Source organism: Podarcis filfolensis (genome assembly GCF_964270895.1).
Source record: "Podarcis filfolensis genome assembly, chromosome: 8".
NCBI lineage: Eukaryota > Metazoa > Chordata > Lepidosauria > Squamata > Lacertidae > Podarcis > Podarcis filfolensis.
Genome location: NC_139611.1, coordinates 51,662,619 through 51,686,250, shown reverse-complemented (window position 1 = coordinate 51,686,250; position 23,632 = coordinate 51,662,619). Strand labels below are relative to the sequence as shown.

Here is a 23,632-nt window from a genome sequence, read left to right as displayed (position 1 = left end):
GGACATTAAGAACGGGGAAGTTCAGGCCCACTTAGAATATAATCTTGAACTTTGGCAATGCCTCTTGAATGCCTAGATGGAGGATAGAGAAGGGTGGGTGAATTTTCAGAAACTTTGCCTATTGCACAAAGGTCAAATTAACAAGTGTTGCTTCTCCCATTGTTGCCTTCGTCTCTGCCCCCAGCAGTGGCATGTGCCCCACCCCAGGCTGCCCAGAAGGAAATGTGGAGAAGGATCCCTACCATTGGAATCCACACTAGAACACAGCCCACGCTGGGAGTTTCTAGGCAAGGGCGAAATTTGCAAGCAGGTTATTGAAATATCACAGACGGGTTATTTGCAACAGGTTTTGTGTTTTAGTTTATCAGATTCTAAGCAGAAATGGCAAATGCAGGTTAAATGGAGGGTGGGGAGATTGCATTCTGATGCAAAAACAAAGCAAAAAAAAAGTGCATTTCTGAGGGACACTGATCCCATAATAAGCAACTGTCATTTGCCTGTCTTCCTTGTGGCTGTGCTTGCAAAAAAAAAAAAAAAAAAAAAAAGGTGGTGACGGCGGTGGGGGTGGGGCAAAAAAATCTCAGAGAAATGTGTTTGCCATTATTGTCTTTTCTCACCAAAGGACCCTGATAATCAAATGACCTTAGGTTATTCCACAATTACCAACTATATTCCACTATACACTTATATTTGGACCTGTTCTATTAAGAGGCACTTCAGTATGACTTCTTCAGGCATTCCATTTTTAATTTTGGAAGCAACTAACATGTCCCCCCCCCCCAACCCTCAGACCTCAATCTAAGCCATACAATCCTGTCCATCTGATTTTGAAATAGAAACTTGAGTTTCAGTGTATCTCCAGATTATTTGACCTTCTTAAGGAACTAGGAAAAAGGAGATGGAAAGTGGGGAGGTCCCTATTGGCTTGCTTTGGAGAATCAACATTTCATGATGCTCCAATACGTATTTTGGGCAAAACCAAATGTGATACTGGGAGATCTGCAAATAAGGTGTGTGTGTACCTGTGTGTTTATGTGGCTGAGAAGCCTTTTCAATGAGCATTCATCAAGGTTCAGGCAGTTATACATGAACTTGCTTTCAACATAGCTTGTTTCTGCAAAAGTTCAGGGGTGGACATATTGCTTTGTTTGCAATGGGTGCCATGCTTCCTCACTTCCTGCTAAAACCCTGTAAGTTTTCATACCACGAATGCTCCTAGTTCCCCCGCCCCTTCCCACACTTTTTTTTTTTTTGGCACTACAGTACAAGAATGGCTTGCCGGGTGACAATAATGGGTTGGTAACACTCACAAAGCATTGCAGAGCAACTAATAAAGCAGAACGATGTGCAGACTGTCCACTATAAATCTGCCACTAATGCACTATTCAAGTGTCCATGACATGGTGCAGAAGACACTGGCAAAAACAAAAAACCACAGCTCTGAAGGGGTGCTCAATCTGAGCCATTTCACCAAAAAATTGCTATTTATTCCGTGGAGCAAAACATATAGATATCTGATACCAGTATGCTTTACCTCACAGATCAAACGTCAGCTTTAGTGTTTTTTCTTTTTTTGGGGTGGTGTGGTGTGGGGTTTAACTGAAAAATTGAAACACAAGAACAAAAAGAACTAGGCTTCAGTCCTCTTGGTCCCATCCCAAATCAGCCCCTCCATCTTCGGAAGTCGCCACTAACACTTTTTTAAAGAAACCCACTGGAGATCTTATCCGCACATCTGCCACAGTACATTGAAGTTTGTCCCTTCAATGTCAAACACTTAAGGCTTTGGATTGCCTTCTTAAGAAATAATGATAGCAACTTGGCTCTTGAAACACATATACTGAGGGCCTTAGTGAAGCCTCCTTTACATGAGTTTCAATATTGGCTCCTGTTGCATGAAGAGAAAGGCAGAGAATGCCATGAAAGCATTCTCAAAAGCAGGGGAAAGGGAAAGGGGAATGAGTGCTGGATTTTCTTCTGTTTGGAGAGTCAGGAAAGAGGGTCATTTTGCTTTCTCTTCCTCTTCATTTCAGAAGGGGCAACAGGCTACCTCCCCGCTCCCCCTGCCCCCCAATGTGTGCATGATAAAACCGTCCTGTGAATGCAAAGCTTTACAGTGACAGTGTTACTTTCACAACATCTTTTTTTTCGCCGCATGAATACTGAAGTAGGTACTGGACTCTCCCATCTCAAAAACAGTTGTAGGCTTAACATTTGAGAGGGGGGAATGGAGAACAAACTGGTTGTTCTGACCACAAGATTGCTTCCCCAATGGGTGAACAGGAAGGAAGAGAAGAAAGGGAAAAGAAGAAAGGAAAGAAGAGGGCTTTAATACAGTCCGCAGCCACGCAAATTGTTGGCAATGATGACATCAGTTACAGCATCAAAGACAAACTGGATGTTGTTGGTATCGGTGGCACAAGTGATGTGTGAATAGATCTCTTTGCTGGACGACTTATTCTTGCTCTCGTATTGGGACTGGATGTAAGTCACGGCTTCGGTGAAAGAGCTGGGCCCTGCAACAGAGAGAGAGACGAAAGCCAGGAGCAAGGTTGTCCTGAAACGCAACACAAAGCCCACCCAACTCAAGCTGACTCCACTTGGAGGTGGACCCAGCTCATGTGGGAATGGGGATAGAAGTTGTGCAGAACCAGAGTTTGGGTCTTTGCAACACTCGCAGCAAACTTCTTTACACACACACACACACACACACACACACACACACACATACAGAACACACACACCCTGTGCAAATTGTGCTTTATAGTCCTCAGTTCAGTTAGTAATACTGATGAGCTCTGGATGATGCAATTTATGGTCACCCTTAGCATCTATACAGTGTTCAAAACACTTCACATATGTTATCTGGAAGCCAAACAACATGTTACGTTAATTGTGTGAATGCAATGAACATGCTTCATTTTTCCAAGTTTAAATTGCAGTTACTGAAATGCCTGGTTAGGACTGGGTTTGCAGTTTTGTGGGGGAAGATAGATTTGACCTCATTAAAATCCCCACTCCTTGCAGTTAATGCCAGTGTAAGTTTCCATCCCAGAGATAGCAGTAGGCCTGTGTGGGGGTGTGAGGGTCCGGGGGTGGGGAGAGAAGGGATTTTTCACAGGGGTTGGGGAAGCTTCCCCTACACCCCAGCATCCTAATCCTAATCACCCATACTTCATCCCACAACTGCAACTTAAAATTTATAAAACCCAAAGCACCTTGACTGCAGGCACACAAATAATGTAATGTGTAGCTTGCCTGCCGGTAATTCTCATGAAAAGGCTGTAACCGAGGCCCATATTACAGATGGGGATAGTGGCTCACTTAGAGCTGCTGAGCAAATTCAGAGACGATGTGAGATTTGAACATGGAGCCTTGAGGCTGGTTTTCAGCAGAGTTCCCCTACACTCACTCTCAGCATTTGAATCGATTTATGAGAAGAAGCATGCTACATTATTGAACATCCTGCCTTCCTACATGTCCTGTCTTGCTCATCTTTTCACAGAGCAACCACTAATAAGCCTCCAGGAAGCCCAGAGTTTACTGGAACACACTCTGAAATACACTGTAATTTCACTGAGGGCAGGGATTTCCCTTTTTGCCACATAACCAGTCATGTAAGCTGATGGGATGTCATCACCATCATCATTGCTAATGTATTCATATTAATAATAACTTTAGCATTGTGGTACTATCACCATTGTCATCAGTACAATGTAATCATTGTCATAACTGAGATCAAGAAGCATTATGGTGCTGACACCACATTTCTGCACATCCATCCTTAAAACAGGGGTGTGGATCCTGTACCCTGGGGGCCAATCTTGGCCCACCAGGAGGTTCAATTTGCCTCTAACCCTAACTCACCACTGACATGTGGCCCTCAGAAGGCTACTTAGAAGAGAAGGTGGCCATCAGGCAGAAAAAAGTTCCCCCCATGCAACAGGGAGAAGCAAAATGGGAGTGCTTGGATGACATGCATCAGCCTGTAGCTCTCATGTGTGGTGATTTCTTAAGCCAAGTTTCTTGGCTCACCATTTGTGCAAACACAGCCTGTTTCCTTATTTCCAACTCCTCCTCATGCAAACCTGGAGCTAACTCAGCTCATGTTGGTGACATGAATTTTGCACCAGCAGAGCAACCTTGATATGAAAGCTTTTGTGTCTGATTACCATGAGCCACTCCCTCTTTAGTCTTCCTCATCTTCCCCACAGTGCTGTGAGCATACAACGCCTAAGAAAGCTGCCCTGCCTAATCAGAGCAAGAGCCATTTAGTCCAGCAACAGCCAGCCAAATACTTTTGGGGATAAAAAAACCCCCAACGGCCTATCATTACTGCTTGTTACTAGAACAGTGGAACCTCGGTGTTAGAACGTAATCAGTTCCAGAAGACCGTTTGACTTCCGAAACATTTGAAAACTGAGGAGCAATGGGCAGTTGGGAAAAACCCTTGAGAAAAAAGAAAAATATGCAGTGGAAGCCGTGTGACTTCCGAGGTGCATTCAAAAACGGGAGCAATTACTTCTGGGTTTTCGGCTTCCAGCTTCCGAAGCGTTTGGCTTCTGAGACACTCAAAAACCAAGGTTCCACTGTATCTGGAATTCAGAGATATACTTCCTTTGAATGCGTAGATTCCATGGAGCCACCATGAGGAACACCCATGGCTCAACTCAGTTCTTTTTTCTGGGGGGGGGGGACTGGGGTACGAATACCCCTAAACATTTTGTGAATCTGAGTTTGGCCTCATTGAGGGGCAGTATTTCAATATGAGTAGGAAAATGAGAGTACCCCTTTTTTAATAAAAAAAGCACTGGCTCAACTGATCCTCCACAAATTGGTCAAATATTTTTGAGGCTAGCTAAGCTACCGCCCAAATTCCCATAAGAACCTATGGGTTTTTTGGAGCACAGAGCTTACACAAGGGTGGGTATCCTGTGACCTTCCAGATGTTGATGGACTTCTGGTTCTATCAATCTCCAGCCAGCATGGTCAATGGTCAGGGATGATGGGAGCTGTGCTCCAGAAACATCTGAAGGACCACAGTCTCCTCATCTCACTGCTGAACTAAGGAGAGCAGTGCTTTTTTTTTTAACAGCCAAAATAAAGGTATCAATTACAGGGCAAGGGTTTCTGAATCACAAAGCACTCTTCCTGTATTATATTTTATTAATATATATTTATATATATATTGAAGATTTTTCTCACCTGTATAATCTGGAAAGCAGATAGTCAATGCAGATTTCTTAATCTTCTCTTCAAAGATGTCCTTCTTGTTGAGGAAAAGAATGATGGAGGTATCAGTGAACCACTTGTTGTTACAGATGCTATCGAAGAGCTTCAGTGACTCATGCATGCGGTTCTGCAACACAAAGGAGATGGCAAGTCAGGCAAGAGCTTTACTACCACCTTCAATGTATAGGGAAGCATCTAAATTTAATAATAAAGGGGGGTAATAACACAAAAGGAAGCAGACAACAGTGGATGTAATAAATCAATGTATACATACTGGGAAATGTGTATACATACATAAAGAGATGCAATCCCTATAGATCTGAAGTACAGTTAGTAGCACTGTAGCAGTTTTTACTTTTACAGAGCTGTCGATTTTGCATAGCACATCTTTTTTTTTTTTTTTACAAGATTCCAGCTCAGCTAAATTTCATCATGCACCATGCATGTATGGCAAGTGGCGGTGGTGTAAACAACTCCTGCCCTTAAAAGGTCAGAGATCGAAACCGAAGTGTGGGTCATGCAGATTTTCTAGAACATTCTTTGTTAAAATGCTGATCATTTCATTGGGGTGTGTGTATGGGACACGTATTTGGTCAATACATTAACCAAGGACTGGTAAGATCCTTGAATTAATTGAGAGTTGAAAGCAGACCATAAGGCGACATCTTTTTGGCAGTGACCTTGCCGTGAGCTTTGGTCTTAGTAGCTTGTTATTTCGTTTAGTACTGACATTCTCCAGTTGATGCTTTTTAGTGTGAGTCTTTATTTGTTTAATTTTTTGGAAGATGGTTTGATCAAAAGCAGATCACAATAAAACGATAATAAATGAAACTGAACTGAAGGAGAAAAAGAGAGCGGTGAAGGAAGAAAGGCAGAAGATAGAATACTTAAGAACAACCAAAACACTGATCAGCAGAGAAGCTTGCTGATGTTAAATCATGCCTTTAAGAAAAAAAGATTAGATTTGGGTTTTGGGAAGGGTCTTTTTTTTTTGGCAAGGCCACAATAACAAATGCACAAATAAAAGGAAGGCAGCTTTTTAGTTGGAATTCATGCAACGAATAATAATTATAATGAAGTGAAACAAAAGATGTAAAATAAAAATTGCCGCATTGGTTAAGAAGCTGCAGGGTTTGGTGTATACCGAAAGAGCTCACAGCAAAGTCAGCCTGTCAGCGTCCCGTTCCTCCAGCTGCTTTCAACTCTTTATTTTTTCTCGGTTCAAGAGAAGCTTCATACCTGCCAAATTTGGAGGGTCTCTCAATATCTCATTATTTTGGCCTTTGTTTGGTTAGAAAAGATCAGACGGCCGAGGAAAAGTGGTGATGGCGTAGAGGCCTGCTGGAGTTTGGTGCGAGAGCTGTGCCGCCTCTCCCGGCCGGAAACGGAATAGCAGAGAGAAGCAGCCGCGACGGAGGTCGAAGCCAACCCAAAGAGCCAAGGGGTTATCAAAAGGCAAAGCAGGTTACAGAACAGAGAGCTTTCCTGTTTGACATCGGCAGCAGCTCCTCAAAGTGTGGCAGTTCCCCGCCGCAAACGACTGGTACAAATTATAACCGACAAAAGAAAGAGGATAGACATAAATGTGTTCCGGATAGCTAATGGAAGTGCCTTTGGAATTGCAGGAATGTATCTGACTCCCCACCCAACCTGAAAAGATTGCATAGTATCACTTGACCGGCTGTCCCCATTTTGTTTTCCTTCAGACCTGCCGGCTGGAGCTGACAAAAGTCCAAATGGTGGTGATGGCTGGGGTGGGGTGGGGGAGAGATGCCGTCCAAAATGGCTGTGCTGCCTGAGATGGATGGAAGTTATTGTTTGAAATGTGCAGAGAGTACCAGGTTGGGCAACGCTGGGCTAGACTGTGGTTTCTTAGTTGCAGTCACCAAGGCATTGGTTTCCAAACTGTGCTCCAGGGAGCCAGAGTTCCTTGGAAGCTTTCCAGGCGTTCCTCAATGAGAAGATGGCCAGCGATGCTGAACAAAATTTCCTGACAGACATCTTGCTTACCCATCCAATGTATAGCTTTGTGGGAATACAGGTCAGGATGGACTGATCAGCTGACTGTCACATATGTCCATTCTGTCATGTCCATTCTGTCCTGTTTTCCCAGCAATCTGCAAATTAGTATTTCTTAAAAAATAAAATATCCATACAGAAGCTCATATTTAGAAAGGCATTTTAATATGAATTTCTGTATATATTTTTTAAAAGGTATTCTAAAATATGTATTTTGAAAAGCATTTTGGTATTATTTTAAGCAGAGAACTATTATCATAAAATTCAAAGAGCTGCAAAATCCTAAGGATAATGACATTCAGATCTGTGTACTAGTCCAGGAAGATTAGGAAAGTTCACTTTGCAAGGCTGACCAAAGGAAATTCTTCTCCAGCCCTAGTCTTGGGTGCATTCTAAGGTTTACTCTCTGTTCAAGAACAGCAACGGTGAGGTTCAGGAGGCTTAGCCAGTGCCCATGTGAACTGTTTGTGCTACAACATACCCCAGAAATCCACTCCAACATAATCTCTGACATGTTTCAATGTGGAATGTGGGTTCTCTGAAGTTGCTACACAGACAAGTCATTAATTTGCTCCTCTCAGGTTCTCATTTCCACAGTCTCCAGTTCTCCACAATTCCACACCAGTTTGAGATTGTTTTTTTAAGTCTTCATGAAAATTAATTACTATTTTAGTGCAAATTTCCTACTGATTTACACATTTTTGTAAAAAAGGTTACTTAATATGCTCATTTTTGCAAAGCAGTTTTCTTGAATATAATGCATTTTTGTGTGTTATTTTCACTAGTATATATATGGCACACTTTGTTTATAGTGTATGCATTTTGTACGTATTACTTGGTTGAAGAACTGCAGTGCAATATTCAGAGGAGTGAGAATTTTGAGGAATGCCTGTGTTTTGGTTCACATATTGTTTCGCAATATGCGAATTCTGTAGGCCCGCCTTTAAATGAGAAATGAATCAAATTTCTCCCCCATCCCTCATTATCAGGTGAGAATGCCTTGCTGCCACATCTATGGCTACCAGCCATGCCTTACGCCCACATCTATCTGCAGCCACAGCCAAGGATCAGTTTGAGATCCCTTGCTAGGCTTGCTTCCTGCTGCTATGACTCCCTGGGTCATTGCAACTACTGGTGTAAAGGGCCCAGGTGTCATCATTACACACCGATTACTAGTACCCACTTCCAATACCCCCAGCCTTGCTTTAACAGATACAAAACATTTTCTTGAGATTAAAGAATGATTCTTGTGATTCTGAGAGCCAGTGTGGTGTAGTGGTTAAGAGCGGTAGTCTCGTAATCTGGGGAACCGGGTTCGCGTCTCCGCTCCTCCACATGCAGCTGCTGGGTGACCTTGGGCCAGTCACACTTCTTTAAAGTCTCTCAGCCCCACTCACCTCACAGAGTGTTTGTTGTGGGGGAGGAAGGGAAAGGAGAATGTTAGCCGCTTTGAGACTCCTTAAAGGGAGTGAAAGGTGGGATATTAAATCCAAACTCTTCTTGTGAATCATGTGAGATGTGCTAGATCCCCTTTGTCATTTAGGAAGACAGACAGATCAGAACGAACATTAATGCTGGCAGAGTGTTTTCAGTGCTGTCACAAATATGACTTCTCAGTATGTGGCTTGGTGACTGTGCTCTTATATATGTGCATGGCATCTGTTTATGTGCATATGGATGTATTGCTGCTTGCATTCTTAATTTTTGTACTTGCATAATAACAATAATAGGAATAATGTAAAGCTAAAACTCAGCAGCGAGACTGGATCATTGTATCTGCATGAAAACAGAAGAACCAAATGCTCAAGGAAATATTTCAACATCTTGCCTGCAGGGAAGGAAAGAGCAAGGACAACACCCATTGAAACATACTACAGGTGAAATTCTGGGTTGTACAGCAGATGCAGCACTACAAAGGATGCCTCTTAATAGCGCTCAATTTAGTGCATAACTAGAAACTTGAGAGAATTGTGTCTTTTCCAGGGGGAAGAAAAAATAAGGAGATGTCTGATCTCTCACACCAACATTGCATCTTCCCATGTGCGGGTTGCAGCACCAATATGTGGTCATTGTTTCTGGCATCTACCCTGAGGATAGGTAGTGGGTGGCGTTAGCCTGTTTTCAGACACTTATACTTCTAGGTGTTGGGTGAGCTGAGTAAGTCCAGGTTATTCCCCACCCCCATCTTTATGTGAAAGTATGCTATGTGCAGTCTTGTGCAGCGCTCCCCCTTTAAACTAGTGTGAAATCTCAGTTGTTGAATTTAGGCAAATCCAGTGGGAATCTAGTTTGCCTAAATTTTATCTGCAGTAAAATCCACTGCCACCATAGTTTCCAAGAGCAAGATTTCTTGGGTTTTCTTTAGTCTTTCCCAAAGAGTGATGTAGTTGCTTAGTCCAAGGAAATTGCCTGTCTAATAAATTTTGCTGTCTGAGGTAGAGCACAAATTATTTCCCATACCCATTCCATGAGACCAACCAGACTCGCATTTAAATGTTCCTTTAGCACGGGTCCACCACACCTAAGGGGAGCAGAGCCTGCTGTTCTGTTCTCCAACAACCCACCCCTACTGCCAGCCTCACAGAATCTGCCACCTGAGGTGCCTCCCTCAGTCTGCCTGATGGTAGGGTTGTTCCTTCCACAAAATGTTGAGCTCAGTGCTATCCCAGTGGATTCCCATCCCTTAGTGACCACAAACATCTTTGGGGATATATATATATATATAGAGAGAGAGAGAGAGAGAGAGAGAGAGAGAGAGAGAGAGAGAGAGAGTTGCCTGAACACTCCATAATCTGACTTTAGACCCCACACCTGACACCTGTAGCTGAATGGAGGAATTTTAAGACACTGCAAGACAGCCATTACATTTACCTGGCCCAGTCCATAAGATATCCCCTACTATATTATCCAGCAGCTCTATTCCAGGCTGTCCTGAACCAAGTTGCCCAATGGACCACATCTAAAAGCTGGAACAAGTACTAAAGGCAACAGCTAATACAAACAGGGGTCTGAAATCCAACCCCAATGTTGTTTTGTTTGACAGGGATGGGAAAATCCACTGTTTTCTTAACTGGATGAATCCCAAGTTTATTGGTTTTCCTGTAAGCTGTACCAAGAATGTATATTCTACATAAGCAAAAATACAAGCAAGTCTCATTACAAGTGTATTAGAGATGTTGACGCCCTTTGCCAGGTTTCAAAACAAGTATTGGGGGAAAAAACACCTTAAAATGGTTATTTCAACTGATCCTGTTAAATGGAGGAAAGAAGAGAGTTGAAGATGGTAAAGCACAATATACTTATAATATGTTGGAATTGCCACCCCTCAGAGAAGAAATATTTGTGTTGTGTTCATGATGGTATCTTTAGTGTGGACCAAATGCAGGCATCTTTAAGGTAGAGTTCATAAGTCACTGCTTGGGTCCATGCTCCTTGTTCCCCACCATTCGGCAAAGTCATGAATGGCAAGTCTACAATGACATTAGAAGCACCTTCATTTTTGTTCCAGTTGGAAACCATAACATTCCTGTAACGGTAACAATACTTACTGTTGTTTTAGTTTTGCTGCCATATTAGAATTAGAAAAAGAATTAGAAGAGGTTAAAACAGAGGTGTGAGTACAGATTATTAAATATAAGCAACTTGTACTGCAATCACACTGCCTGCATATGACGGGTAGGGGCTGAGAGAGCTCCCCCCGCCCACTCTTTCAAACACGCCATTCAGCAAGATTGATTATAGAGTGCACCACCCAGGTGCCCACATCTTGTTTTGATACCTTTTGATACACCTATTTCTTTCATAAGAACATTCCTTATAGCTAAGGAAGGCTGCAAAGACACCAGCTGACAGGTAAAGAAAGAACAACGCCATGGTCCCCCATGCAGCTTAGTTACTCGAATGCAGACTGGACAAAAGACAAGCACGCACAGAAACCGCTACCGGGGAAATCATTCGCAGGTCCTTGCAACGGTACAAATCCTGCTCACAGTGAAAGTGCATGATGCAGTTCAGAGATGAAGATAAGAGGATTCTCGGAACAGATTGTTATAAGCGGTGGAGACTGCGCCATGAGAGTGAATGGGGCATGGCCCCCCCCCCCACCATTCTGCCTCAGCCAGCCTTCCTATTTGCAACCAATGGAACTGCCTGTCAACATCCTCCTCCTCCTCAATCTTGGTGTTGCCCTGGTAGAACACAGCAGGGAGGAGGAGAGGGGCACAACTAGAATTCGTTGGCTCTGCCTGTCATTGGTTCTGGATCCATCTAGTGCTGCCTTCCCTGCCTACTGCCATACCAATGGGCACTAGTAATGCTCAATATGTCTTGAACATGGAAGAGGGACCCAGGCTAATTACCCTCTGTGCTAACGTGGTGGTAGCTTGATCTCTGCTCCTCTTTAGCACTGAAGATGGCCAGAAGGTAACATTGCAGGTAGCAGCGTTCCATCTGGACCTGTAAATCCCTTTAAAAGCAGAGGAGGAATAAGAGTGGGGGCAGTATTGGAGGACACACCCTACAGTGGTAAGGTGGGTGGGTCGTGAGTCTGATTTGCTCCAAGCCCTGCACTTCCCTAGAGGTGGCCCTGCCACAGTGCCTGGGATGGTTTATGTGGAATATACTTCCAATCAGAAGCACAGTTCTATCCCTTCTCCTGCAGTTGTGTGTGTCTGCAAGAATAAGAACATCAGAGGATCCCTGGATCTTGACCAAATCAGCATCCTGTTCTGGCAGCGGCCAACCGGCTATCTTCACTGGAAGCCCACAAGAACAATAAGAGGGTAACAGCACTCTCCCACCTGCGATTCCATATGTCTATTTTCACTTTCTGTATTCCATACTTATTTATAGTTCGAGTGAGCTGTAGTTCAAAGGGGATAAAAAATGCAAGGCGAATGTGGGAACAATGCCTCTTCTAAAATGCTTATGAATGTAGCAGCAACCGTGAAGTAGTGTGGAGGAAGAGCTGAATCACAGAAGGACTCCTTCCTATCCTTGCCAGCTGAGCACATGATGAGCTAACCTTTGCTGCAAGCATCACTAGGCAATTCATTCCCTCCTCTTTTTCCTGATGTATTCATTTTGAATGGCTTCAAACCATTAAAAAAAACAAACCCCCAGATTACTTTTAAGAGAATAAAACCTCTGCCTTCTGGTCTTCCCCAGATTCTAAAGAGGTGGCAGAACCTTGATTCCAATTCTGCTAGAAGCTGTGGTTGAAGTTAACTTGTACAAAAGCAGCACTGGTCACTTGTTTAAAATCTTCCATGGTCCTCTTCAGACATTTGCTGTGAATGCACAAAGAGGACTGTGGGCTAAACACTCAAGCCCCACACCCCTGTTCCCACAGGAGACTTCCCCCAATTCAGCAAGAAGGTGTGAAGGAGGGCCATAGATCAGCAGCAAAAGCTATTCCTCCACGTACAATGCATTTCTGCATGTTATGCCCACTAATATATGATTATATATGCAGTCTATCCTAACATATACAGTTGTACCTTGGTTCTCAAACAGAATGTGTTCCGGGAGTCCGTTCGACTCCCGGAACCGTTCAAAACCAAGGTGTGGCTTCCAATTGGCTGCAGTAGCGTCCTGCAGTCAATCGGAAGCTGTGGAAGCCGCACTGGACGTTCGGCTTCTGAAAACCGTTCCAAAACCAGAACACTCACTTCTGGGTTTCGATTGTTCGGGAGGTGATTTGTTCAGGAGCCAAGGCGTTTGAGTTCCAAGGTATGACTGTACATTTATGGATAAAGAACCATATTGCAAAATTTGGAATACTGCAAATTTTGAAGGACAGCTTTGTTTTGGTTTGCATATTGTTTCAGAAAGTGTGCATTTGGTACGTTTGCTTTTAAATGTGAACTGAGTCAAAATTCTCCCCTATCCGTAGTTCAGACATAACACTCAAACACGGCAAGTAATATACATTTAAGGTCAAGACTACAAAGCTGCAATCATATTACATATATTTTTGATACGTTCTTTGCTTAGTGTCTTCTCATGGGAGCTAAACCTCAGCTAGGGCTGCTCCTCTACCCCTGTGCTCTCCATTTACAGTATAGTTTTCCTCTTTTAAGCATTTTGAAACACTGCTGTAAAATTCTTGCAACCATCAGACAAAATAAGAGTTTTCACTGCTTCAGAGATAAGCTTTCTCTTTACCTTTTATTTTCTATTTCCTGATTTGGCACCAAAAAGACCCAAGAAAACATCTCTTGCGCACGGGACACAATTCCAGACATAGACAAAAGCCTGTTCCTCATGAGCAGTCATGAAATATGATCTCTTGCCAAATGCATAGCAAACCAACAAGTGAACAACTTCTCAGCCTCCTCTTCAACCTATTGGGAACACCCCTTTTGCTCATGTGCACCTAGCCCTGGCCCTGCCTTGTCATTTGTTTTTAAAGTGGAAAAGTGATTGCATGAATCCACACAATAACCAAAGAACAGGCATCACCAGAACTTCTGGGTAAAAATGTCACTTGCTCACATTCAGCTTCCATTTCTTAGGCCTGTCCTTTTCTAACTCTCTTCTGGTTTGTTGTCATGCTATAAGCAATCTGGGTCAGGAACCCATATCCACCCCCTCTTCTGTTTCGCAAGTTCTCTGCGGGCAGAACAGTAATCAAGAATAACCACTCTTTAAGGTTCCTGAAGAGCTTCTGTTCAAAGGGAGACCCTTCTGCACCAGGGGCACTTGGCTTGGGGTAGCCAAAGAGAAAGGGGAACAGATTTTGTGGTCAAATTCTGGACCAAGTGAAAGCGTGCAAGTTACCTGTGCTAACGCCATCCTGCGGAATGGAAGACTTAAATCCAGCTGTTGGTGGTAGAATGGGGTCTCCATAGCATTTAAGAGTCAAAGGAAGACATGTGAGTAATAAAGTATATCTGTTAGATCCTTTTGGTCTCAGAACTGAGGACGGTTTGTGAGATGACCTTGGAACAAATGCAGTAAGTAGAAAAGCAAGGCTATCTCAGGGAACTCTTCCGCCCAGAGAATACTCACCGTAGTTTCATCTTCATGGAGCACTTGGTCATACCCGCTCAGCGCGACACAGAAAATGATTGCTGTGACATCCTCAAAACAGTGGATCCATTTCTTACGTTCTGACCTCTGACCTCCAACATCAAACAGCCTGAGGAAGAAACACAACCCTTCATTATGCCCAGTATCCAAAGAATTGCACGGCTAGTCCCACAAGACCAAGCATCGTTCTCTGCTGCGCCAGAGCACAGGACTAGAACTGATGGTGGAAATTACAGGGGAGTTGTTGTTTTTATAGACCAACTTAAGGAAATGGGTGTGGCCTCCAGAGAGTTCTAAGGGACAGGTAGAGAGGCTTGGAGGCTGCATTCAGCTCCTGGACTTGCTCCTGGACACCCCACCTGGACTTGCCCTTAGTCATTTTGATTTTGGAACTTTTTGTGTGTGAAGGTTAGTGCTGCTGTTTAATCTCATTTGCTGTTTAAATCTTGATGGTTTCAGAGTTCTTTGATGCTATTGCTTGGCATGTTTCTACCTCATGTTCCATTGTCCATTCCTTTTCAATGTCTTTAGACAGGAAGCTACAAAGAATGTGTATAAACAAATAAAGTTTCATGACGCTGTCATATTACACATTTATAGCATGAGCCGGCCTTTGTTAATTCAGGTTGGAATTTTCTTTGCATAGTCATGATAATCTGTTTGCATTTTCACATCACACTAACCGGAAGTGGAGGTTTTTGAACGTGAAATGGGTTTCTACAATGCCAGTTGTTTTGACCCTGGTTCGAAGGATGTCTTGCTCTGTCGGCTGGTAGTCGGCACCTCCGATTCGATCTAAGCTGTCTAGGTAGCTGTAAAGTGGAAAACATTAAGGAAAAGCATAAGGATATAGGAGTTATAAGGATAAAATACGCCGCAATGTTTTTCATTGATGCTTAAGGGGAGAAAATTCTCTTTGGGAAAACATACTTCTGAATGTCAGAAGTTATTTAAACAACAAAGAACAGAATTAAACCACATATAAATATACTGTGAGGGAGAAGGGGGGTGTTATTGTTTTTGTTTGTTACTATATTACATCCTTTTTTGGTTTTATATTGTAAATTGTCCAGTGATCCTCGGATGAAGTGTGGCATAGAAAATGAATGAATGAAAGAAATAAGAAGTGCTATTTTTCTAGAAAAAGAGATGCCAGAACTCATTCTCTTAGAATGGCAATGGCACCCACCTGAGATGTGCCAGAACTGAGTTTCCATGAGTTCCAGCTGAAAAAAGCCCTGCATGTTATAAATTACTTATGCAGTTGTTCAGAGAGATTCAACGGACATGTAGGTCTATGCCATTTTTTCTCCACTGCCACCGCTTCCTCTATTCAAGTCAACAGAGATCTCTTGCTTCCAGGGGAAAGTAGATGTATCCGCCCCGCTCAAGTCTATGATGGAGGTTTGAAGTCCGCCCTCCAACATTTCCCCATTCCAGTCTTTCCTGGGATATATGTTCCCTTCTCTACCTTGCTGCTATGATTCCTATGGTGCCAATCCCCAAGTGGTAAAGTATGGAAGGAAAACCTTTTTCAGTTCAAGGGCCACATTCCTTTCTGAGGGCCACATGCCAGTGGTATCCCCCATATTTTGTCCAGACAAGTAAGATGCATTATCAGAATTCAAGGATGCATTGCAGCCAGGCAAGAACTCTTAGGACATGAAGCAGTGCCAATGGAGGGTTTGGTCTGGAAAGAGCTTCAAGGGCCAGATAGGAAGGCCTGGAGGGCCACATTCCTGTGGTAGTCTGGAGAACAGCTGCAGCTATAATTCTGAAATTTTGCAGGCTTTGTGCCCTCAGAGAGGAAAGGGTGATCATACCTGTAAATTGCATCAAAGTCTGGCAGAAAATAAAATAGATTTCCTTTCTTTTCCGTTTTAAAAAATCAAACTTTAAAGCTGCCCTGCACAAAACCCCTGATTATATCTGCCTACAGATTGTACAGCTTAATCCACTGGAGGGCTATTATGCCTGCAAATTTGATCCACTTCTGTGAGAAAGGGAAAAAAGAGCTTTGTTTTTAACAGATCTAATTTGGTCCTGAATAATAAGCTGAACTGGAAATACAGAGTGACTCTGAAACCAATCGAGGATGCTTCTGATACAAGTCCTCAACCCATATGCACAGCCTGAATGTATTGATCTTATCTTCTTAAATGTTTTGTATTGCAACAGAGTACCATTTTATGAGTCAGTCATTAGCGGGGTGAGCAAGCGGAAAGCTCTATTGCAGTTTGCTGCTGAAGGCAAAATTACATCTCTTGGGGCACAGTAGGAAAGAGAGTGGCTGAGCTATAGGAAGAAAAGCAGGAAACCATATCAGGAAATGCCCTTCTGGACATCTTCACATGTTAGCATTCAGCCTAGCAGAAAGATTTTCCTCTTTCCATTTTTTTAGGCTGCACAGAGACATTATTTAAGTGAGTTAAAGTGGTGTGGTAGAGGCACCACGGATAAATGAATACATGCATTTCTTCTCACCAACGTCATCTCTGGCCAACAAGAGTTTCTGAAGCACTTTGCCAGCTTGTGATAGCCTGGTGTCCTCCAGATGTCTTGGACTACTTCCAGGCCTAGCCAGCAAAGCCGGTGTGGCAAAGGACATTGTAGACTAACCAGCTAACACCTATTTTCCAGAGATGACTGTGGCTTGAGGGTACATGCCCAGGGCAACCAGGATTCTCATAGAATTTCATATATAATCAGCAGGGAAGAGTCATAACCACTGGCATTATCATATGCCTCCTTATTATTTGCATGTGACCTCAGGTAGACTGCATTGCATGTAATTACTTTTTTTAAATTACAGAATGGCTTTTGAACATATTAGCCCTGCTGAAGATGACAGTTCTGTTAAGTAGCTGTTGGCATCTGGCTCATTCGACTGTCACATTGGAGCAGTTGTTGGGGCCCTGAGCCATCAAGAAGGCAGAATATTCATCCAAACCACCCATCTCTCCAAAAAGTATAGGCTAGTATGGGACAGAAGAGTTCCTGCGACTGTATTACATTTTGGCCGTGAGCCCTGGAAGACCTGTTCCCTGCCTTTCAGGCCTTTTCCAGCCAGCCTGGGAGGGCAGGGCCCTGACTGCAGGGTCTACAATGACTGTTAGCAGCTCCCCAGGGTTTCATGTTTGAAGCCACGCAGAGTGGCTGGGGCAACCCAGTCAGATAGGTGGAATACAAACAATAAAATTATTGTTGTCATTATTCATACAGAACCCAGAACCTTCTGCGTACAAAGCAGCACAGCTCATCCCTACTGCTCTCCCAAACCGATTGAGGAAATGCCCAGATAAAAAAAAAAAGGACAGTAAAGAGATTATGTTCTCACATTACAGAATCTTGTCCTTTATCCAATTGAGGTGACATAGTGACAGCCATTCTTCGCTCCCTAGCTAATCCTCAAGGCGGAGGCTGGTCCTTGGGCAACACTGATATATGGGCCATACCAATGAAATATATTAGAACTGTACTGAGCTGCTTGCACCTTGAGAATATGTAAGCTTTTGAAAGTGATGAACCAAATGCATGTTGTACGAGACATCTGGGAGGATTTTATCCTAATGAGCATCTCAGCGGCTGCCTCAGATGAAAATTGAAGTTGATACAGTCGAATGATGCAGACCTGTTATTACCACAGGGGAACATCTGCAGTGTGGGCTCGTAAGAGTTCAGTCTGCCAACCGTGCACTTAAGAATACAGGAAGAGCCCTGCTGCTGGTTCAGACCAAAACCCCATCTAGTCCAGCCTCCTGCTCTCACAGTGATGCCTCTGGGAAGCTCCCAAGTGGGACCTGAGGGCAGCAGCAGTTTCCCCACTTGCGATTCCCAGAAATTGGTATTCAGAGGCATGCTGCGTCCAGCAGTGGAAGCAGAATACAGCTAGTGTGCCAGTCTTATCCTCCACGAACCTGTCTAATCCACTTTTAGCACCCTCCAAGTTGGTGGCCATCGCTACATCTTGCTAGAGCGAGTTCCATAGCTTAACTGTGCTCAGAATGAACAAGTACTTTCCTTTGTCTGTCCTGAATCTTCCACCATTGAGCTTATTGGATGGTCTTGAATTCTGTTATAAGGAGAAAAACTTCTTGGCTGCAGTGCCCACAGTCACCACTACCCCAACCTTCATGTGCGCGCAGACTCCTATGGGAACAGAGGTGTAGTGGTCCAGGTTGAGGGGACCCATTAATATTTCTTAAGCAGGGTCCCTGTCTCCAACATCCTAGAGCTATCCAGTCACAGCATGAAAAGGGAGCTTCTTAGCCACTGAGAGGAAGTCTCCTCACCCTTTGCGCTGACTGGAATGAAAGCAGTTGAGTCAGTCATGGAGGAATGACTCTTAGAGTCACTATTCAGTAGGTGCTTGGGAAGAACAATGAAGAGTTGTTGTTTTGTTTGCTCTAAAGCTAAGCATTTACAAGCATCAAAAACACCTGGCGCTTCAGTTTCACGAGACTGGTGTGCAGGTTCTATTATATATCATGACATTTCAATGAAAACAACTTAGGTCACTCCAAAAGAAGATACTGGAACCCTCAAAATCATTTGCCCACGTATGTGCACAGAAAACAGTAACTCTAGCTGAAAGACAACATATGGAGATCTGCACTGATCATTGCAATATATCCTAGATGACCCTTAGGGTCCCTTCCAACTCTACAATTCTATGATTCCTAAACACTTTTATTGTATAAGATTATTGTACAATCTTAGAAGGGGCCCTGACTATGACTGCCATGAATTTACACATCTGAATTTGCCACTATACTACTGGAATTTAACCATCTTTCTCAGCTTCTGAGCTTCTCCAGGGGTATCTGACTGGCTGCAGTCAAGAGAGGCAGCACGCTAAGCTAAAAGCATTGCTCTGACTCAGCATCCCTTCAAAAAACTGAAAGGCAAAATGTACTCAACTCTAAAAGGACAATGAAAGCTCCGCTCCCAAGAAATCCAAATTGTGGGCCAGGAAAAGCTGAATTCTCTGAGCTGTGAAACCATTGTCGAAATTGATCTGATGTGCATAATTTTGCTTCCTTTGCATCATTTATTTTGGTTTTCGTTAGCCATGGAGAGGAATGAGCATCATGAAGCGGAAGAGGCTGTGGGTTTTGAGGAGCCTGAATAGGCATTTACTTACAACAACTCAGGGAGGAGTTGATGTGCCGCTCAAGTCCTGCTTGTGAGCTTCCCATTAGAGTACAGTGGTACCTCGGGTTACATACGCTTCAGGTTACAGATTCCGCTAACCCAGAAATATTACCTCAGGTTAAGAACTTTGCTTCAGGATGAGAACAGAAATTGTGCTCCGGCGGCAGCAGGAGGCTCCATTATCTAAAGTGGTGCTTCAGGTTAAGAACAGTTTCAGGTTAAGAACAGCCCTCCGGAACGAATTAAGTACTTAACCCGAGGTACCACTGTACCTGGGTAGCCATTGTGAAAAAAAGACACAGGACCAGATGGTCTTTGACCAGATCCAGTAGGGCTCTTCTGATGATCTTAAAGTAGACCAGTACTACACACCCCAGTCCAAGAGTACGTTAGGCTGTGACTGAGATGAGCTTTAAACTGGGGCCTTCTAGCTTTGCTGCTCATACTATTGTCATTTCACCCTCTCCCCTCACCTTCACCTTCACAACAACCTGTGACAGATAGATTAGGCTAGGCGCTTGCAGGAGCTTTGTGGCCTAGTTGAGATTCACAAGAGCTTGCCTTCCCCCAGACTGAGTGCAACACTCCAGCTCCTAGATTACACTGCCTTCTTTTTAGGCTTAAGAACTTTGGCCAACCTTGCAATATCTCAACCTCCATTCCTCCCTCCGGGTCACCCAGCCAGCTGGAGAGGCCCACTGTCAACGATTCTCTCTTTCTCAGCTACTGTTTTATCCTGGTTCACTGGAAAGGTTAAGCACGCAAGATCTCACTGGGGTACGGTCTGGTGTATGCCACCAGCCAGCTCTGGGCGGGCCTGACTTTGTGCCAGGATAGGACGACTTCTTGCAAGCTAGTGGCCTGCATGAATTAATTCCTGGCCTCAGTCCAGTTCAAAGCTGAAGGCTGTCTGTGCAGTACTATATATGCAAACATACAGCGCTCACCATCAGAACTGCAGCTTGTCTCTCTGTTGACAGATAAGCAGGGGTGGCCAGAAGTATGACCTTGTACCCCTCCGCCATTTTCTTATTCGAAAAATAAAATAAAATAGGTGGAACCTGCCTGCCCTTTCCATTGTGTATCGGACAGGCACTGTCTTTATCATCTTTTTGGCATCTACTAAAGACCTGTACTTCGACTGGACCCGAAACTATTCTCATAAATGAAAATTGTTTTAACTGGGTTTATATATGAAACTGTTTTACTGATGCTGGAACTCCGTGGACAGAGAAAGCATAACATTTATTTATTTAAGGATATTAATAGGTTGCTTTTCAGACAGAACTCTGAAAGTGGTTTATATGAAAGCAAAGACAATTTGATTGCTTTTGAAGAAGCTGTGAATAACTGGAGAGCTGGAGAGGACAATACGATATATGATACAATATACGATATCTTTATTGTCATTGTCCCATGCAGAACAATGAAATTGAAAAACTACATAAAACATTCAAAAACCCCTAAAAACTCTGAAACCCTATTTTAAAATACACTATACTATAGAGTGCACTATACTATACTAAAGGGTGCAGAAAGAGCGGTGAATAGAGAGGGGCCCCTTTCCCATCTTTTGGTCCCCATGGGAAAGTTCTTTTTTCTTTTTCTTTCTTTTTTTGTTACACTATGTATAGTGATAATGCCATAAACACTAAGAGTGCCACAGAAATAAGTAACTAAAAGTGTAATCCTCACCATTTCTACTCAGAAAGTCCAACTGAATTCAATGGGGCTTACTCCCAGGAAAGTGGGGTTGAACAGCAGCCCAACTAACTAAAGTAAGGACAAAAAGTGTGTCATTGTGAAATCCTAACCATGTCTACTCATAAGTAAGTTCTACTGAATTCAATGGGGCTTACACCCTAGTAAAAGGGGTTAGAATTGCAGTCTTACACATCTTTCGCAAGTCTAACAAGATACATCATTTTTCCTCTTTTAAAAAATGAGATAATAACAGTGTGCTCTGATCTGAACCCAGAGTCAAGCCTCCCGGGAACTGCTCAAAAAAATGGCGTCCGGGTGGATTTTTGCTGAATCGGCAAAATGTCTGGGAAAATCCGGACGTATGGCAAGTTAGGCTAAGAAAAGCCCCCCAAATGAATGTGTGGTATTTTTTTGGGGGGGAGATGTCCCCCCCAAAGTCTCAACAACTTAAACAACTTTTGGGAATATGGCAACCCTAGTCAAGCGTCCATGTTCTCAGTGAAGCCATGGTGTTGTTCCATGTCAAGCCTCTAGGGGGCTCTCTGTGTATGGGATGAACAGACCAGCCTATTCCTAGCCCACTTCAGTTTTGCATAAGTTCATTCAAAAGATGCTCTGTTCTGTTTGCATGCCAGGTTTTTTTTTTTTAACTGCACGAAAATTTGCATTATATTCACATGCTTGTATGCATTTTACCCTGAAGGCACATTTTTGTACACATTCTGAAATACACATTTTTAGATGCAGGCAGGCCTTTTTGTGACTCAAGAACAGTACTGTAAAATTAGGAGTGGGCAACAGTGTTCGAATCTGTTGTCTGGGAAGTTCACATTTGCTTAGTTCACTTAAAAACGCAGGCTGAAAACACTCTTCAAGCATCCATACTGTGTATATGCAGAAACAAAGCAAGCAAGCAGACCAGGAAAAAAAGACCCTGTTGAAGGAAGAAGCCACTATGACAGGGTGCGACCAGGAGTTATTAATGGGACATACAGATAAAATAAACGCTCATGTCTCCCTACCTGTCTAATCCTCTCCTCCTCAGAAAGTAGGGAAGGGGGGGAAACCGTCAGTATCTGTTTCCCTCTGTTTCTTAATTTCAGTTTCCTACATTTCCATAACAGTTTGTGATTTTAATTTTTTTTTAAAGCAAAATCCTCCTCTACATTTCAGTATGAAATTCTCCTCATATACACACATTTTTGCGTTACAAACTTGCCTAACACGCACACTTCTGCAAGCAACTTCCCCTCATAGAATCTATTTTTGTATGCTATTTTCACAAATATATGTGTTTTATGCATGCTTTCGTATACACATTTTTGTACACGTAACTTGGCTGCAGAAGTGCACTGCAAAACTCAGGAGTGCAAATTTAATTTCAGTTCACATATTCTTTCTGAATGTGCAAATTATGTAGGTTTGCCTTTATATGAAAAATGAATCAAATTCCCCCCCATCCCTAATTATTGGATAAGATTGCCTTGTAGCCATATTGACAGCCATCAGCCCTGTTCTGTGCCCGCATCTGCATCTGAAGATTAGCTTGAGAACCCATGAACCAGATCATTTGCATATATATCCTTGTATAGCGCCAATGTGGCTTAGTGGCTAGTGTTGGACTAGGACCTGGAAGCCCAGGGCTCCAATCCCCACTTGGCCATGTAACTCACTGAGTGACCTCTGGGTCAGCCACTGCCTCTCAGTTGAGCCTACCTCACAGGGGTGTTGTGGCGATTACATGAGGAGGATGGGGAAAACCGTGTGCGCCACCTTGAGCTCCCTGAGGGAAAAGGTGGGGTTGAAATGCAGTAAATAAAATATTGTGTATTTCACAATATTCAATTTGAAAGTTGGGAAAAACTGTGAAAAGTTGATATAAAATTCACAGATTGCATACTATTAAGAGAGAATTTCATGAAAATGATGTATAGATGGTATATCACACCAGTGAAAAAGGCAAAGATGTTTAGGAAAGAAAATAACAGATGTTGGAGATGTAAGGAAAAGGAAGGAACATTTTATCATATGTGGTGGGAATGCAAATGCATTAAAAATTATTGGGAAATGATATACAATGAATTGAAAAAAAATGTTTAAAATGAATTTTGTTAAACATCCTGAATCCTTTTTGTTAGGTATCTCAAATCAAGAGCTACCAAAAGAAAAATGGACATTATTTAGCGGTATGTATTCTACAACAGCGGTAAGAATCTTGATTGCACAATACTGGAAGATGGAAGAAATACCATCAAAGGAACAATGGAAGAAAAACTGATGAACTATGCAGAATTGGCCAAGCTAACAGACAAACTATGAGAGAAGGACAAATATATACTGCATAGATAGATAGATAGATAGATAGATAGATAGATAGATATGCAGTAAATAAAATATGCCATTTTGTACACGTAACTTGGCTGGAAAACTGCATTTCAACATTTAGAGAAGTGTGAATTTCGATGGATGGCTGCATTTTGGTTTGCGTATG

General features: G+C 43.0%; 1 protein-coding gene across 3 annotated transcripts in view; it reads right to left on the bottom strand.

The window, feature by feature from the left end:
- GNAO1 (G protein subunit alpha o1) overlaps positions 1-23,632 on the bottom strand; it is a 178,540-nt gene that overhangs the window by 33,575 nt on the left and 121,333 nt on the right. For 2 of the 3 annotated variants that reach the window (XM_083624985.1, XM_083624984.1), the window contains exons 5-6: positions 14,967-15,095; positions 14,263-14,392 (exon numbers count right to left, since the gene is read on the bottom strand). In XM_083624985.1, coding sequence (XP_083481111.1) covers positions 14,263-14,392; positions 14,967-15,095 — 259 coding nt within the window. Of the gene's footprint in view, positions 1-2,309; positions 2,517-5,205; positions 5,360-14,262; positions 14,393-14,966; positions 15,096-23,632 lie in introns of those variants that run through there. The other variant, XM_083624983.1, reaches the window with a different exon arrangement.